Genomic DNA, 19,369 nt, shown 5'->3' on the forward strand with positions numbered 1-19,369 from the left:
TTTACATTTAGGGATTAGCAACTACTAGTTCATTTGTAACTGACTCGTTTACTTAATTTGGTTGAATGTACATTCTCTTAATAAATTATTTTTAACCAATAAATGTATAATATCATAAGTTTAATATTGTAATGCACCAGTTTTTAATTTTTTTTTATAGTTTTCATCTCTTAACTGTTATTTTTAATGTCACCAGGGTAGCAGTGACCACAGAGTAGGAGGAAAATATCTGAGTTGTATAAAATTGTCACTAGATGGTAGTTGTCACTGGTAGGTTTGTCAGTAGGGCTGTCACAATGACCGCAATATCGCAATGCTGTGCTATTCGTAGCTTTCAGTCATGTGACCTGCTCGAAGACTTGCAGGGCAAAACATCCATAGAACTGCAGGACAAGCCTGTCAATTTTCCATCTGTTTCACAGCCGCAAATATTTCTATCACCTGTCAAAAGAATAAAACAAAGGTATGTGAACAGAATGCAAGTTTTGGGCATTTGCAATCCATATTAGGCACCCGAGGCAATATTTCAATCATTAAACAGTGCGACAAAATGTTGTAAAAACACTTAAAGTGCCTTAATATATTTAAAACAGTAATATTAAAATATCAAATTCAGTAATCTGTATTTAATGATGCATAGTTTATATAGGCAAGCAGATGAAACCGGTGTTGTGCACAATTCTGCCAGATTATTACCCCCCTAGTATTGGTAGGTTTAGGGTTAGGTGTGGGGGAGAGGTTAGGATTAGGCAATCAGATAGCGATTTCAAAGAGAGGGGTAATAATTTGGCAGGGGGTCTGTGGGAAGGCCAACCAGTTGGAGTGGTAAAGGAAATGACGTCCTGTACAAAATGTTGGTGCAATAATCAAAAATTGGTGGTTTATTGGAAGGTGAAAAAATACCATCAAGTGCATGAGGAAACAAAAATAAATAAAAACTGTACAAAAAGAAACAAACAGCAACAATGTGCTTTCTTTGGCTACACCAAAATGGCCCAAGTATCTAACATTGCTCAGTCCGAATCAGAACCAAAGACAAAATGTAAAACTGACTTCCTTTCAGCTAGCAAGCCTATTTATAGGCTAATGCCCCTCCTACAGGGCATACCAACTGGGGAGAAAACAAACAAAATTGTCTGTAACAAACAAATGAAATAATGTAAATATCCAGCACAACCAGACTTAAACCCTCCGAACAAGTAAAACAACAACCATTAACAGAAGATAGTTTACCAACAAATTAAATGGAAAACTAACTGTTCCTAATTTCTCCCCCCCTCTGACATCACAACAAAATGGCAGCTTCCACAGGAAGTGAGGTGGCGGTTGTTTTAAAAACCAGTTGGACCTAGATTAAGGGTTTGATTGTACAGAGTGTGAACCTGGAAATTTAACTGAACAAGGTTTGTAGAAAATTTATAGAAAAATAAATATAATCACCACATGTATTGTATGTACTGACCTTTTGTACTTTTTAGAAAAACTGTGATTTAAGGAAAACTATCAAGAGTTGAAAACTAGAACAAACACAGCAGTAACAAACTTAGCCTAAACAAAACAAAAACTCCATAACACTTTCCTGGTGTGTACACAGATGTTAATTTGCCGGCAATGTCCAGTACAAGTGAAATGGGTGTGTTTGTAAGTCCAAGTCTATCGAGTCAACAGGTTAACCTGTGACATTTCTCCCCCCTTCCATGGACTCCTGAGGTGTCCTAGAGAGGTAATCTGCTGTACAATTTTGTGACCCAGTTTTGTACAGAATTTCAAAGTCAAATGGTTGGATAGCTAAAAACCATCTGGTGATACGGGCATTTGTGTCCCTCATACGGCCCAACCAGGCCAATGCCCTGTGATCAGTCTCAAGTTTAAACTTGCGTCCCATCAGATAGTACCTTAAAGAGTCCAACGCCCATTTAATTGCTAGGCACTCCTTCTCAATTGTAGAATACCTAGATTCACGGGGAAGGAGTTTCCTGCTGATGTAGGCAATTGGTTGTAACTGCCCTTGACCTTCCTGAAGTAGCACAGCCCCAATACCATGCTCAGAGGCATCAGTCTGCACCGTGAAAGTCTTTTCAAAGTCTGGACTCTGTAAAACAGGCCCTGTGCATAGGGAGTTCTTTAGGTCTTGAAAAGATTTTTCACAATGCTCAGTCCAGTTGACTTTATTTGGCTGTTCCTTTTTAGTTAAATCAGTCAGGGCAAAGGCTCGTTCAGAGAAGTTGGGGATAAAACGTCTGTACCATCCGACAAGTCCTAGAAAAGAACGTACTTGTTTCTTGGTCACTGGCTGGGCTGCATTCTTAATGGCTTCCATTTTCCCCACCTGTGGACGTATTACCCCATGTCCCAGCACATATCCTAGGTATTGTGTCTCGGTACTAGCTAGGGTGCATTTATCTGGGCGGATGGTTAGACCAGCATTCTTGATTCTTAATAGCACGTCCTTCAGATGATCCAGATGGTCCTGCCAAGTTTGACTGTAAATTACAATGTCATCCAAGTATGCTGCAGCAAACTCCTCCGTCCCCCAGAGGATTTTGTCCATCATCCTTTGGAATGTAGCTGGAGCACCATGAAGCCCAAAAGGAAGGACCCGAAACTGAAAATGCCCAAAGGGTGTCTTAAATGCAGTCAACTCCTTACTCTCTGGAGTCAGCGGGACCTGCCAATATCCCTTGCAGAGGTCAAGTGTGGTGAGATACGTTGCTCTTCCAAGTCTCTCCACTAACTCATCCACCCTTGGCATTGGATATGGGTCAAATTTGCTCACACTATTGAGTTTGCGGAAATCCAAACAGAAGCGAAGACTACCGTCCTTTTTAGGCACTAGCACAATAGGATTGCTCCATTCACTGGTTGAAGGTTCAATCACCCCGAGAATCTGCATGGTCTCCAACTCTTCCTTCATGACTGGCAGAAGTCTCTCTGGGACCCGGTATACTGGCTGACGAATGGGGTTCGGATCTTTGAGAGTGATGTGATGGTAGATCACATCTGTCCTGCCAGGCGTTTCCATAAAGAGTTGTGTTGGAAGGCACAGTAGAAGTTCCTGCCTCTGTCCATCTTCCAAATGCTCGAGGCTCAGCAAACTGTTGCCTTGACGACCAGGAAGGTATTGCTCCTCCATTTCCTCCTCTCCTTCCACGGATCTCACAAACAAGGATGTGGCTGTTTCTGTTACTTCCTCAGATGTAGAGTCTGGTTGTGTGGAACGAGCATACCATTTTTTCAACATGTTGACATGGAAGATATGCAAGGGTGGGGTCCTGGATGGGATCTCGATCTCATAAGTCACAGGGCCCACTCTCCGCTTTATTTGATATGGGCCTTGCCACTTGGCCAGTAGTTTATGCTCACTCGTTGGTAACAACAATAAGACATTTTCACCTGGCTCAAATGTACGGGTTCTCGCTGTGCGGTCATACCACACTTTTTGATGTGCTTGAGACTGCAAAAGGTTTTCTCGTGCCAGAGCTGCTGTCTTTTGCAGATGCTCCCTCATCTTAAGCACATATGAGATAATGTTTTTCTTGCCTGGTTTATCAGTAACCTCCCAACTCTCCCTCAGTACATCCAGAGGCCCTCGTACTTGGTGAGCATACAGCAGTTCAAAAGGTGAAAATCCTGTAGATGCCTGAGGCACCTCCCTATATGCAAACAAGAGGAATGGAAGCCATTTGTCCCAGTCCTTGCCTGTGTCAGAAATATACTTCTTCAGCATGGTTTTCAAGGTTTGGTTAAAACGTTCAACCAGACCATCAGTCTGAGGATGGTAAGGGGTAGTTCGCACTCTCTTTATGCCCAACAATTGATACACTTTTTGGAGGGTGTGGCTCATGAAGTTTGGGCCCTGATCTGTGAGCACTTCTCGAGGTATGCCAACCTGCGAGAAAAAACTTAAGAGTACAGTGGCTATTTGCTTAGCAGTGACCTCTCGTAGTGGGTAAGCTTCTGGGTACCTGGTAGCGTAATCACAGATAACCAAGATAAATCTATTCCCTCTCTGACTCTTCTCCACAGGCCCAACTAGGTCAACTCCTATTCGCTCAAAAGGAATGTCAACTACAGGAAGTGGTATGAGTGGTGCATAGGCAGGGGTACGGCCAGTAGTAAGCTGGCATTCTGGACATGATTTACAGAACTCTTTAACTTCACTGTACATTTTTGGCCAGTAAAATCTTTTGGCAATTCGCATTAAGGTTTTCATAAATGCCAAGTGACCTGCCCAGGGAATAGAATGCCCAAGTTCTAATAGCTCCTTCCTGTATGCCTTGGGTACAATCAACTGCAGTCCGTCTTCCATACTCTGTCTGTACAAAAGACCATTTTCCACCACAAAAGTCTCACCAAGCAAAGACACAACACCCTTGTTTTCATCAGCCTTTTTAAAACCTTCAGTTAAGGTTGAGTTCTCATGCTGAAGCTGGGCTAGATCACTAGGGACAACTCTGTCTGTTTCAGCGAGTTCAGGTTCTTCTGTCTTTTCCTCTGCCTGTCCAGACATTTGCAACAATCCCTCCACCCACTCCCTACGTTTCTGAAGCCTTTCCTGCTCTGTAGGCCTTAACTCACTTACGCTAGCTTCGAGCTAAAGGCATCTCCTGCAGTATGTCAGGTTGTATCTTTTGGGGTTGTGAAGCCTGTGCTAGCTGCTTGGCTTGGGCTCTTGTGACCACGCCACACCATACAGTCTCTCGCACCAAGTCAGCTAGGACTGGGAAGTCAGTACCTAACAGGACAGGATAGGGCAACTTGGTAGCAACACCAACATTCATCAAATATGACTGATTACAAACCTCAATATAAACTTCAGCAGTAGGCAGCTCAGTGCTATCCCCATGTACACAACAAACTGCTACTGTATCCTCTTCACTCCAGAAATCTCTAGGTATATATTGGGCCTGTACCAACGTATGGGAACAACCTGTGTCCACCAAGGCTGGAAGGGGTTGGCCATTTAACAGTACAGTGATGACTGGCTCCCGATTGGGCTGTGCTTTTAACTGTTCTGGACGGGGTACATAACAAAGACCAGCTGTCTTGGGCTTTTTGAGAGGGCAATTGGGCCTAGTATGACCGGGCTCCCCACAGTTAAAACATACAACACTCTCTCCCTTAACTGCTGTCTTGGTTATGGTGCTAAATGTTGGGGGTTTAGCATGACTGGGCATTAAGATCTTGGCACAACTTTGAGAGTTTGAACCCACCCCCAACCCCTCTGACTTACCCTTCGAAGAGTGCAGGATACCAGCATATCGAGTAGTTCCTGGTCCCTTCCGTGCAGTGATGTACGCCTCAACCAACGTCGCAGCTTCTGCAGCAGTGGTGGGATCTCTTTCTTTGACCCAAGTCCTCACATCAGGGTACAACACTCGCAGGTACTGCTCCAGGACAAGTGTTTCCATAATGTCCTTTTTGCTTCTTTGTTCATAGTGTACCCATTTGCAGAATAGGTCCTTCAATCGGATGTAGAGTTCTGTAGGGGTCTCCTCTGCAGATGTACTAAGGGTCCGGAATCTCAACCGGTAGGTTTCTGCACTGATTTCATATTTCTTTAAAATTGCGGCTTTTACTTGGTCATAGTCTCTGGTTTGTGAAGGGTTCATAGCCACAAAAGCACTTCGGGCCTTGCCCGTTAACAAGGGAATAAGATGAATGGCCCATTCTTCCCTTGGCCATTGGTAAACCTCTGCAAGTCTTTCAAAAGTGGTAAGATAATGTTCAATATCATCACTGTCCTCCAGCTTGGCTATCCGAGGTTCATGGTCTATCATCCGTAATGCAGCTCTCTCTGAAGATCCAAGTCTTGTCCGCTCCATGTCAAACTGCATTTGGGTGACCTGATGGCTGAGGAAGTTGTAACCTTGCTCACGTCGTGCAGCCTCCTTCTCCTGTCTCTCATCCCGCTCCTTTTGATACTGCAGGAATGACTGGAACATCTGTGCCAGTGCTGTGATGGCAGCATCACCCCCAGTAGCAGGGACATCTATAGGCCGCACTTGCTCCTCTGCAACACCTCCAGCAGCACCTTGGTCCTCATCTGCACCCGTGCCCTCCACAGGCTGACTTCTCGTTTTGGGTGGCATGTCAGCAGGGCAGTAATTTATACAGGCAAATCACTCACTGGTGAGAAGATCCCACTTCTGACACCATATGTGGGAAGGCCAACCAGTTGGAGTGGTAAAGGAAATGACGTCCTGTACAAAATGTTGGTGCAATAATCAAAAATTGGTGGTTTATTGGAAGGTGAAGAAATACCATCAAGTGCATGAGGAAACAAAAATAAATAAAAACTGTACAAAAAGAAACAAACAGCAACAATGTGCTTTCTTTGGCTACACCAAAATGGCCCAAGTATCTAACATTGCTCAGTCCGAATCAGAACCAAAGACAAAATGTAAAACTGACTTCCTTTCAGCTAGCAAGCCTATTTATAGGCTAATGCCCCTCCTACAGGGCATACCAACTGGGGAGAAAACAAACAAAATTGTCTGTAACAAACAAATGAAATAATGTAAATATCCAGCACAACCAGACTTAAACCCTCCGAACAAGTAAAACAACAACCATTAACAGAAGATAGTTTACCAACAAATTAAATGGAAAACTAACTGTTCCTAATTTCTCCCCCCCTCTGACATCACAACAAAATGGCAGCTTCCACAGGAAGTGAGGTGGCGGTTGTTTTAAAAACCAGTTGGACCTAGATTAAGGGTTTGATTGTACAGAGTGTGAACCTGGAAATTTAACTGAACAAGGTTTGTAGAAAATTTATAGAAAAATAAATATAATCACCACATGCATTGTATGTACTGACCTTTTGTACTTTTTAGAAAAACTGTGATTTAAGGAAAACTATCAAGAGTTGAAAACTAGAACAAACACAGCAGTAACAAACTTAGCCTAAACAAAACAAAAACTCCATAACACTTTCCTGGTGTGTACACAGATGTTAATTTGCCGGCAATGTCCAGTACAAGTGAAATGGGTGTGTTTGTAAGTCCAAGTCTATCGAGTCAACAGGTTAACCTGTGACAGGGTCGAAAATGTGCACAACACCGGAATATGAACCCAATCTGCTTAATGGTTCAGTGTTTTCCTTCTAATGATTTTCTATGGGAAACCATTTAACGTGAAACTTTGCACATTGCATTCATATTCTGGGTTCATCTGCTTCCCTGCAAAATTTTTGAGGTGAAATTTGGAGGAGGACGATTTAATGTTAATAAAATTCACAATTTATTTCAGTTCATGTCTCAAAATGTGTATTTTTTTTGTTTGCAATTTCACAGCTGTAATGCCATAAAATGTTATTTTACAACCGCTAAGTGATAGAGCGGGGCAGGGGGAGGCCGGGGGAGAGCTGAGCTCTCATGCCTCCGTTGGTAAAAAAAAATCAGCCAATCACCATCGAGCGTTCACTTTCAGCGATGAGGAGTGTTGAGAAAAGAAACTTCACAAGGTTTCTAGTTTCAACCAATCATCATAGAGACGTAAATTACGCTGCGCTGATAATGTACGAAGTACTTAGGATGAGTAGCGATATTGAATATTTGATCGCCAACAGATTTACCAAGCTGTCATTCAAACAGTATATATATATATATAAAGCGTACAAATTAAAAATAAAGGGAGAACACGCCTAACCTGGATATGGGCTACAGCAGTCGGCTTTATTAAATGGCTCAACAGCTCTCTTTTAACACAGACTTTTAAAAAGGGATTGATGTTTGCTTCAAGTTATAGGCCAGGTAAGTGAAATTATATTATCTTGCTGTATGAGTCGTTTTCTGACTAAAAGCAACAAAAAAGCCATTTTAAAGTGGTCAAGCAAATAATAATATTAATCGGCAGGGATCCCTAGACGAAGTGTGCCTCCTCTATTTTAAAGCCCACTGCTTCCCTGTACAAAATATACATCATCAGTAAGGTGTTTACTGAATTTTGCCTTTTAATATCTGCGTTTTACTACATTACTACTTAATGCAAACTGCGTAAAAATAACTGGCGGCCAGTGGAGCAAAGCTTTGTTTTGCCCTCCAGGTGGGTTTTCCTATAAGGGTGTGATGTCACTTGAAAACTATAGGCTTGTTTGAGATGCGCCTCGCCTCGCCTGAAATGTAGGTGAGAGCAGGCGGCTGCATTGAGGGGAGAGTGAAATAAGCGCAGTCAAGACGGACAGTTCTGACCTCTCGAAGTGGAACAGATACCTACGAGATCAAAGGCGGATATCGCGTTATTCTCACTCATATGCTGTGCTGCTGATAAACATGATATCATTTCAGTTCTGTTGCTTTTATATGAATATAAATATGATGAACAAGACACTCAAAGTGCTTGCTATTTAACTCCATACGAAAGGCATATTTATCATCCATTTTTATTTTAATTCAAACATGTATTTTAGATTTTTATAGAAAATATGACAACAATCACATATCTCACGCAGAGATCGCACTGTCGTGTTTGGGAATATTCATGCACAATTTAAATACATAATAGCATGAAATCAGATTTAAAAAATAAAACATTTTAGAAGAGAACGCAGCATCACGGTTGTCTGAACCAATGAGCATTAAGCTTGTGTCATGTCTTGGGACATCAATGTATCGTCACGAGCCGCAGGGTTTAATTTGGATTTGTCTGTGCATGCTTTTTTTACTCTCAAAGATTGTGTGCCCATTGACTTGCATTATATGACTGACAGACTGCAACGGTTTGAGTTAAAAATCTTAGTTTGTGTTCTACCGAAGAAACAAAGTCACCTACATCTTGGATGCCCTGGGGGTAAGCAGATAAACATCACATTTTCATTTTTGGGTGAACTATCCCTTTAAATTAGAGCATACATTTTATATTTAGGGATTAGCAACTCCTAGTTAGTTTGTAACTGACTTGTATGCTTAATTTGGTTGAATGTACACTCAATTTCAGAATGCAGTGACAACTCTTGCACTGATTACATACATTAATAGTGCAGTGCACCGATATTTAGTAATTATCTTCTGTCCATGTATGATGGCAGTAGGCAAATGTCCCGAGGATGTGTAAATGATGATAGAGTTTTCATTTCTGAACTATGATTTTAATGTCAGCAGGAGCCACAGTGACCACCGAGTAGGATCTGAGTTGTATAAAATTGTCGCTAGATGGCGGTTGTCACTGGTAGGTTTGCCAATCCCAGCATTTAAGGTTTGTCTTTCTGTTTCCAGATGCACTGTTGTGATTGTTTGTTGGTGTATTTTCAGCTGACTACATCGTGATGCAGTTTGGACTTGTGGCGGAGGGCATCTTCACTCTGGGCTATAACTCAGAATTGCAAGAAAAAAAAGTATGAGTTTCATCAGAGCAGGTGTTGCAGGTATGTGCCATCCTTCATAGTATTGCCAATATCAGTTTGAGGTTGAGCCCATTACTTTGGACCAATCAGCTGGCAGAGGTTACATCACCACACTGTATTTCACTTGAAATTCAGTAGTATCACACTGGTACACCAAATAGTCTTTATTGCTTTTTACATCGATAATCACATTCAAATCTGCCTTATTAATGCATCATCATTTATATAGAAACATTGCATGATTAAATAATCACATTACTGGACATACAGTGGAATGAAAAAGTATTTGGACACTTAAGCCATAGTATATTTATAATTGTCATTTCATTTTAAAAAATCAAACGTCTTTTTGTTTTAAAGATGGACAAATGGACAAAACATAACATGCACTCATGGCTATCTACGGTGTTTAGCATTCACTTATTTAATCATGTGTAAAAAAATAAAAATGTTATGTTAGTTTTGGTTTAGACTTTTTGTTTATTTGCTGGGAAAAGACTCAGTGGTGTGTCCAGATCTCCAGTGCAGAAATATGGAAACACTTTCTCCGGAAATCCACCCGAGTAGGTGCACAAACTACTGTTTCTGAACGGGTCGATGAATCTCAGCTCTCCTTCGTCAAAGTCCAGCTGCAATCGGATGATATTTGGCCTCTCATTGCCATCGATATCGCTGACAGGTTTTGTTCCTTTCTTATATTTACCATCCACATTACGAAAACACCAGAATCTCTTTTTTGGATCCATTTTGCAAAGTTTTTTGCGGCTCACCATTTCCCCCATCACTCCCAGTGTCCAGTTGTTGCTCTCACCCACCTCTACGTCCCAGCAGTGCACACCTGAGCTGAAGCCCTGTGAGGCCAGCACCCCCCCATGCAGCCTCTCTGGGTTATCAGACACCCGCAGTTTCATTTCTACATACCGAACACAGGTGCAATCCTCTGACACCTGGAGTTTATTGGAGGCTGTGTCTGGATCCAGAGTCACAGGAGCTGAAACACAGACGACCGTAAACTACAGAGCCTTTCAGCAGTCAGTACCAATGCACTGCAACCCATGTGTTTGTGTTTTGTTAGTTAGGGGGGTAGGTGAATGAATGAATAGGGGCAGGTGTGGTCTAATGGTTAGGGATTTGGACTTTGAGCAAGGCACCAAACCTCCAACTATTCCCCGGGCGCTGCAGCAAAATGGCTGCCCGTTGCTCTGGGTGTGTGTTCACTACTCACTGCTGTGTGTGTGTGTGTGTGTGTGCACTTGGATGGGTTAAATGCAGAGCACAGATTCCGAGTATGGGACACTCACATTTACTCACCTTCATGTCTTTCCAAACCTGTATGCTGTTATTTTTTTCTGTTTCACCCAATGAAAGTGCATGGTGACCAATTGTTGACCAAAAGCCCCTAATTGTTTTATGGCACTTTAGGTCCGTTTCATGGCATGCCAGAATTGGCATTACAAGAGTCTAACATGTAAAAGGCATTTACGTCATTGTATAATTCATAATCACAACTCCGAATTTTCTTAGAGACTCGTATGACCACTACAACGTTACCTGGTTACAATCAAAATGACAGTGGCTTCAGCAGTAAAATGTAGTTAATCAGTGATTTCGTAATATATATATTCAATTGATAAATTTGAGTCCAAGGACATGAACAGCTCCAAGTAGAATGTCACACGTTATCATTTCATAATTATGGTAATTACAACATGCCCATGATGAACGCAATATTTCATGGTGTTTTTGGTCCATGTTGGACAGCCTCTGGTCATTGAAGAACTATATAGAAAAGAGCTGAATGATGTTTTCCATTTGTCTTCCATGGAAAAGAATAACAGCATACAATCTAAGCAGATGCTATTACTTACGCTGTTCCACAAGGTTCTGCATTCTGGCCCAGGTGGTGAAGATCATTGTCTGAATGGGATGGTGCTGATATTGCTGTAATACAGGGGTCCTGTTTGGTACTGATGGGCATTTGAGTCTGTCACACAAACAATTAGATATTTGGTGTTCAAAGGGTAAAATGGATTGCAGTTATATCAAAAATGTTAGTCGTGAAAGACTCACCTTTTTATTGTATTGCTGTAATTCTGAATGTGAAAAAATAAAGAGCAATTAGTGCTCAGACATGTGGTTGAGCAAACATCATGAATATCGATTATCAGACATGTTTGCTTCAGATTAGAGCTCTCTTCTGGACTTTTTGTCCCTGGCATCACATTGAGTGTTTACTCTGTACCTGGAGAAATGAGATGTTTTCAGCTTCCATGTCCTGGCAGAAGGCTGCCATCCTCTCAGACAGATCCGATATCTGTTTGGACAACTTTTCTATTCTGGCCTTGAGTTTCTTATCTTGAGATTCTATTTTTTTGCGCAAGGAACTGATCTGTTTCTTCTCTTCCTCTGTGAGAAATTGATGGAGCTTCTCAAATTCCTCCTTGATTTGGTTTTCTGTTATAATGGAGTGTTTCTAAAATGATTTAAGAAGATTTAGTCCTTTAAGTTGATGTAAATCGTCACTACTGATTACAATATTAAAACACCATACTAACACATACCTTAATGAGCTCAGCCTGTTTCACGCGGCTCTCACGGTCTTTCTTGAGGTCAGCGAGTGTCGTCTGAAGCCTGTCCATCTGTGTCTTGAGATCTCCCTAGAATCACATAATAAACTCTTTATATTGAGCTTGAAGATACCAAAAGTCAGTCAGATCAGATTCCAATCTCCTCGTACCTTTAAATTCCCTACAGCCTCCTCGAGAGGAGAACACTTGTGATTTTCATGCTTCTTTGATGTGTAACAGACGACACAGATGGGCTGCTGGTCCTCGAAGCAGAAGAGTTTGAGAGCCTCTTTATGTTCTGGACAAACATCTCCTGAAACAGCTGTGGGTTTTCTCTTCTTGAAGGACTCACAGAGCGCTCTGAACTCCAGGCTCTTGGTGGGTTTGTCGTTGTGAGAGCATTCTTCGTGACAGACCGGACACTGCGGCACGTCCTGAGTCGTCCAGAGAAGCTGGAGACATTCCTCACACAAACTGTGGCTACATTGCAGAGTGACCGGATCGGTGAAGATATCACAACAGACGAGACAGGTCAAATCCTCTTCCAGAAAGGACAAATCATCCGCCATGATTGAATTCAGTTCTTAGTAGAAACACTTAATACTGAACAAAATTCTGACAGTGATTGTAAAGAAGCAGGCAGTCTCTACTTCTAAAACACTGTAAACTGGACTTTGCACTACTGTTGGAGAGATATTGCGAAACCTACTTTATCTTTCCCTCACACCCCACCCTTTCATTTCAGGCTGTTAATTTTCATTTCACTAGAAGCTTAAGTAAACAACTCCTCCCTCCAGAATATGACACAGCCAATAACAACCACATGGGACAGTTTCACCTGTTCAGTCGTCCTTAAATTGAGGCATACATTTCACATTAGGGCATTAGAAACTACTAGTTAGTTTGTAACTGACTTGTTTTCTTTATTTGGTTAACTATATTTTATAATGCACCAGTATTTAGTAATACATAAGTGTCTAACTGGGCAAAGTCCTAGGAGTCACTAGATGGCAGTATGCATCCATGTAATTTGACTTTAGGACATTGCAGGGTATTTCAGATAATTTCACATTTGATTTTTCTATAAAAGAACATCAAAAACCCACAAGTGGTTCCCAAACAACCACACTTTTTAAAAAAAATTTTATGGTGTGCAAAAATAAGTTAATTGTAGCTAAATGCTCTGTGTGTTCATATGTGTTTCCTTTTATTTCTTTAGCTTGTTTTTCTCCAGCATATGGTGTCTGAGGGTCCTACAGCTAAAGAAGATCAGTTCATTGCATGGCACTTATTAATCACAGTGGGGTCCTGCGGCTGCTGTTTCTACACTGTCATATGCATAAAAGGTTAGTTCACTCAAAAATGAAAACTTGGTCTCCTTCATATCCTTTCAAAGCTGAAATCGAATGCACTTTATGGTGCTTTGTAGTCATTTTGGCATCTTGGGAGAAAATGATCTGTTGTATGTAAAACAACCATGCAAAAATTCTCCTTTTTTACTTTATTCCTCAAGAAAAAAGCAAACCACAATGTACAGGTTTGAAATGACTAGGATGAGTAAATAATTGCATAATTTCTTTTATTATGTCAACTTTTCCTTTAATAAACAGAAAAAACGAGAACTGTAGAGCGATATATCGCACAGGCAAGAGTATTGGACAGCCAGAAAGACAGATAAGAGGCAGGAGCTGTGATATTTGTGGGGCCCAGGTGTTTCTGTCAGCATTCTGTTATGTGCGCTCATCTCCCAGGGCTCTTCTGCGCTGTCTGCGGCGCTTCATCCATGTGGGACGCGACGCTGCATCAAATCCTCTACAATGCTGCCGCAATTTGTTTGTTCACCAATATTGTCAATGTCAGTTGTCCTCCTCTCTTTCATGCTGTCTCTCTCTCAAACAGTCCTTACATCAGAATTGGCAAAGCCTCTGTCCGAACTCCAGTTTACTCCAAAGGTAAACTGCTCTTGGTTCTCTATGGTACATGGAACTGTCATTTTCCATAAAAAAAAAAGTCACCTTGATCCTTATCTGTTAAAGGAACAGTTTGTCCCAGATGATCTTCACTCTTCAAAATAAAGGTTAAAAGCGAGGGTTTTTGCAGCAAAGTCATTTCCCACAAAAAAGCTTTCAGTGAACAGTTCCTAAGTTAAAAGAACCTTTTATTTTTTCACTATAAAATAACTTTTTGTGGAATGGTAAGATTCCATGGATGTTAAAGATTTTTAAGTGTTCTGTCATTATTTTAAGTTCCATTTATTTTATTCCAAACTCATTAAGAGCTGCATAAAGACTCTTTTATGTTTTATAGTAAAAAGTATAGCATATGAGTTTGAAACGACATGAGGATGAGTAAATAATGGCATTATTTCATAATGAACTAATCCTTTGACATAACAATATATCATTTTCCAGACAGAGCACTTGCTGCCTGCCCAAGTAATATTATGTGCCCTTTGCAAAGCTAAACAAAGTGTTTTATCCAAAATTTAATCTTTGATAGTATATGAATTGTCTATCCCATGAATTAATTATACCATGTCAAAAGGCTTCTTTGCATGCCCTCCACGTTTGTAATGGCGAACCTCGGTGTATGCGTAATGGGTGCTCATTTCAGCTTTCACACATGAATTCAGACCATCGCAGAAATTGGATTAAATGCACAATTTCACCAGATGGACCAGAGCTGCTTACAAAGTGCCAGTCACCTTTTCAGCTGATGTCTCATCTCTGTGGCGAACAGTGGGGTATATAGACAAACAGACCATCAATGCCAAGGGCAAAGACACCACGTTTTCTTGAAAGGGCTCTTGATATGCAGGTGCACCTGTCCAGGTTGGAATACTTCAAAACAGGCACACATTCATATCTAATTCTGGTCAGGTCTCACAGGAAAAGAAAACCTCAGATGAGATCTCTTTAAAGGAATGGTTCTCCCATAAATGAAAATGTGCTCACCCTCAGGCCATCCAAGATGGTAGATGAGTTTGTTTCTTCATCAGATTTGGAGAAATTCAGCGTTCCATCACTTGCTCACCAATGGATGCTCTGCAGTGAATGGGTGCCGTCAGAATGAGAACTGATAAAAATAATCCACACCGCCCCAGTCCATCAGTTAACATCTTGTGAAGCCAAAAGAAACAAATCCATCATTAAGACGTTTTCAACTTCAAACCAATGCTTCCGGCTAAAATGCAAGTTCTCTTTACATATTATTGCTTTCTCCAGTGAAAAAGCAGATGTCTCTCCTGAATTAGGAGAGAAATCTGCACAGATCGAGTACCGTTTACAGGCGAAAACAGCTCTAAGCAAATATGTGGGTGTATTTTAATGTGAGGGACAACAGGAGATGGACCTGGAGGAATTTTAGCCAGAAGCAAAGTTTTGAAAATAAAAGTCTTAATGATAGATTTGTTTCTTACAAACATGCAGATTTTGGATTCTCAAGATGTTAGTTGATGGACTGGGGTGGTGTGGATTATTGTGATGTTTTTATCAGCTCTCATTCTGACGGCACCCATTCACTGCAGAGCATCCTTTGGTGAGCAAGTGATGTAACGCTACATTTCTCCAAATCTGACGAAGAAACAAACTCATCTACATCTTGAATGGCCTGAGGGCGAATTTCCATTTTTGGATGAACTATTCCTTTAATGCCTCACTTGTTTCTCCAGCAATAAAATCCTTCAGCAGCTGAGTGGAGAATAACATGCATTGATGAAGTGCTCAAAATAAGACCAGGAACATGTCAAACATGAAACTTGAGCAATATAGTTATCCTCTGGTGGATGTTATATAGATTTGGCTTCAGGGATTGAGGACCAAAGCCATGAGACGGCCAGTGTTCAAGCTGCAGAATCGTGCTTTTTAAAGGTGTAACGTCAATTCAGAAAAAAACGGAGATGACAGCTGCGCAATTGAGCCGAATCGCTCGCCACTGCAATCTTACCTGTCTTTAAAAAAACGCTTGTTGGTTGTGTTCGGGAGATTAATTTGTACCTAGAAATGTCTCACGTTGTTTTTTTCTTTTCTTCCAGGGCAATATAGAGAAACGCATGTTCTGTGCTGGCGGGATGGAGAAACGAACCAGATCTCTGCAGCAGTCAGCTGCTACTGTAGAGCTGTCAGTCTGGAGACGGGACACACGCACACAATCAGGTACAGAGTGATGAATTTCAGCATCAAAACGGACACAAAAACACACACACACAAACACGTACACATGCAATTATACTTAAAGCTGCTCTAAGCAATTTCTGTGCCACTGGCGGCACCAAACCAAACGGCAAAATAACTTGATTCTTATGTTTTTCTGAAGCAAATTGCTTACAGGCACAAGTGAAAAGGCTCCGTAGATATGCCTCGGTGTATGCAAGTATGAGATTATTTTCACTTACATTTATCCACCAAGAGAAAATGGTTAGACTCGTCGTTTAGAAAAGTAATAACACCTATCTTCAACAAGCCACATGATATTCGTGCTGAAATGGTGCAGAACGACTGCAAAAGTCGAATTTCAAGCAGTTTTCAACATCGATAGTAATCGAGAAATGTTTCTTGAGCAGCAAATCAGCATATTAGAACGATTTCTGAAGGATAATGTGACACTGAAGACTGGAGTAATGATGCTGAAAATTCAGCTGCGCATCTCAGGAATAAATTACAATTTAAAATATATTCAAACAGAAAGGAGTTGTTTTAAATTCAAAAAATATTTCAAAATTTTTACTGTGTTCTTAATCAAATAAATGCAGCCTTGGTGAGCAGAAGAGACATCTTTCAAAGATATTAAAAATGTAATTATTCTAAACTTTTGCCCAGTACGGTATAATTTTAAAACGGGAAATTACCACTTTGAGTCAAATGGGACACTATTTTACATTTAAATCTCCCACAATGCATTTAGGGCGACACATTTACCTTTTCTGTTCAAGCGGTGTCAGTCTGCACATGAGAACAGAGAGTTCCTGGATGTGTCTTTGCGCCGTGTGAAGATGGCTGTGTAAACTGTGTGTGTTTGAGGATCGCACCGCAGTGCAGGGTGATGAATGGAGGGACGGTGGAAATTCGTTGCTCAGGTAACCAGACGGCCGCCGCTTCCTCGTGCGTGGGTAGATATAGACACGATCTGCTGGGATGCAAAGCAGGAATGCTTCATCTAGCAATTACAGCGCGCAGCACGGAGCAGCAGGCCATAGGAACTTTATTAAAGTTACACAAATGTCTCATATTTCTCTCAGTAGACCAGACTCATTCTCTCTGTAGATCAAATTCATCTCTCATCTTAAACCCAGCAATTTAAAAACTCCCAAACCTATTTACTCCTCTCGGTAATTCGTTTAAGATATTGGTTGAGTCTCTTAAAGAAATGTTGGGTCATGTTTCACTCTTAAAAGAAAAAAGGAAAAAGTTAGGATTCGCAGAAAGAAAATGAAGCCTATTATTCACATTATAAATTAAGCACCCTCCCTCCTGCAAAATCTTATTATTATTATTAAGGGCAGTCACAAAATTTAAATAAATTATTTTTGAATTCAATTAATTCACCAAAATGACAAATAAAATGTGCTTTACTATTTATATATATATATATATATATATAAACAACATTGTATTATTTTTATATAAATGAATATACAAATTAATAATAATATATTAAATGTCTAGTAAATGTAATATGTTTGTATAATTTAATATATAAATAAATTTGAATAATTATATTTAATATAACTTATATTTAATTGAAATATATAAACATTAAATATTAATTTTAAAATATCTACAAATATTTTTTCTTTTTTTAATTATTGAGTGAGAATCGGATAAATATATATATATATATATATATATATATATGTATGTGTGTGTGTGTGTGTGTGTGTGTGTATATATATATATATATATATAAATATATATATGTGTATATATAAATAATATCCAATTCTTTTTCATCTCTGTTTTTTCTTTTGATTTTGGTGTGAAGTATTTCTCAGGCTTTCATCACACCTGGAACCTTTGTATTTTTATTTTTTTTCAATATTTGTTTATACCGGGAAGAGAAATATCAAATGACACAGATCATTTTCAGCAAATGTGTTGTGGTTTAGAAGACGCAGCGATTACAGAATGATGAGTGTTTGTAATCCACTTTCCCACATGATGTAACATGGTTTTATTATTCAGGAGATTAGAAACCGAGTAAGAAGTGTTAGTTAATATCCTCCTCTGGCTGTCATGACTGATGCGTCTTTATTCGTCTTAATAGATTTGACAGGAAGCAAATCATCCCTGTGATTCCCTTCATAATATATGAGAGAAAGAGGAAGGGGAAACCGTGTCCAGTAAGCACTCATTGATCGGCTGTTGGTTCGATACACGGCGACCCGCTGCGTTTGATTGTGATAAGCAGTGATGTATGTGCGGTTAGCAGACAGGAAGTGGGCGGGTTAATGGTTTGACTCATGGTGGTGGTTGGTCTGTGGCTATAAGGTGCTTTATTGAGTTTGTGGTGCAGCCTCTTGTTTAATCATTGACTCTTGGTTTTACAGGTCGGCATGACCGTATATTTCATGCAGCGTGACCTGATGAAGGTGAACTTGATAAATGAAGGCTAAAAACGTCCATTATCTCTTGCACGCATACTAATGAGAAAAAGATGTAGATATATGTGGTGCCAAAATGCTGTTGCAATTGATTACATTTATCTAATGATTCATTTATTGACAAGAAACTAGACTTCTCAATCAATGCATTTGAGAAAATAAATTATGCTTGTGCGTGCACATAATAATCGCATGCGTCTTCTGCTTTCTAACTTCAGCGTTTCGCATGCATTTGTGTTTCCGAAAGCGGAGATGAACCTCTGATAATCTCATTTGAATCTGATAATGGAGAGACTCCAGCAATAATATTCTTACGGCTTTAATAAAATAAAAGAGCAACTTTCTGTTGACTTTGCTAATATATAACCGGATTAAATGAAATCCTCCTCTTCCTCATTAAATAACTCATTTGGGAGGAAAGATCATGTTATTGAGTTCCAATGTCAGGCTCGGGGTTGCCATGGAAATTAATGCACAATCCGCGTGCATCTAAGTATTTAAATTTATAAGAGCTAATATATTCTGATTAATAATGCATGCGATTCATAACGAGCTCTGAGAAGTGTGCTCAAAGTTTAAAGCAGTGTTTAAAGAGATTGAAGTTTTTATTGTCTGTAATCCCAGGGATTATGTGGGCAGCACTGAGGTTAGATTAGAGATTACAGCCGTCTGCTGTGTAATCCAGCTCTGTTTAATAACATTTCATACTGAGATCAGGGGAAATGCACTGCTCCGCTCAGTAATGGGATATTAGGGTCTCATCCAGAGCTCGCTCTCTCTCTCTCTGCTCTGTGTGCGGAGAATCGTTGTACTGTTTCAGCAGTATAGCAGCGCTTTTCACTTGTTTTGCATCACAGT

General features: G+C 40.3%; 2 protein-coding genes across 6 annotated transcripts in view; one reads left to right on the forward strand and one right to left on the reverse strand.

The window, feature by feature from the left end:
* Positions 1 to 19,369, forward strand: part of ptn (pleiotrophin) — a 63,832-nt gene that overhangs the window by 6,304 nt on the left and 38,159 nt on the right. The window contains exons 2-6 of one of the 5 annotated variants that reach the window (XM_058772733.1): positions 9,105 to 9,171; positions 9,255 to 9,367; positions 13,133 to 13,259; positions 13,813 to 13,865; positions 15,947 to 16,067. In XM_058772733.1, coding sequence (XP_058628716.1) covers positions 13,195 to 13,259; positions 13,813 to 13,865; positions 15,947 to 16,067 — 239 coding nt within the window. In that variant the 5' untranslated portion in view covers positions 9,105 to 9,171; positions 9,255 to 9,367; positions 13,133 to 13,194. Of the gene's footprint in view, positions 1 to 9,034; positions 9,172 to 9,254; positions 9,368 to 12,425; positions 12,445 to 13,132; positions 13,260 to 13,812; positions 13,866 to 15,946; positions 16,068 to 19,369 lie in introns of those variants that run through there. The other 4 variants (XM_058772731.1, XM_058772735.1, XM_058772732.1 and 1 more) reach the window with 4 other exon arrangements.
* LOC131538697 (zinc-binding protein A33-like) lies at positions 9,419 to 12,921 on the reverse strand. Its single transcript, XM_058772729.1, has 6 exons — positions 12,084 to 12,921; positions 11,908 to 12,003; positions 11,589 to 11,819; positions 11,417 to 11,439; positions 11,215 to 11,330; positions 9,419 to 10,337 (listed from the first exon to the last, which is right to left on the reverse strand). Exons 1-6 carry the CDS (start codon positions 12,480 to 12,482, stop codon positions 9,814 to 9,816), a joined length of 1,389 nt encoding a protein of 462 aa, XP_058628712.1. The 5' UTR covers positions 12,483 to 12,921; the 3' UTR covers positions 9,419 to 9,813.

The sequence above is a fragment of the Onychostoma macrolepis genome, chromosome 04 (assembly GCF_012432095.1).
Source record: "Onychostoma macrolepis isolate SWU-2019 chromosome 04, ASM1243209v1, whole genome shotgun sequence".
NCBI classification, from domain to species: Eukaryota; Metazoa; Chordata; class Actinopteri; order Cypriniformes; family Cyprinidae; genus Onychostoma; species Onychostoma macrolepis.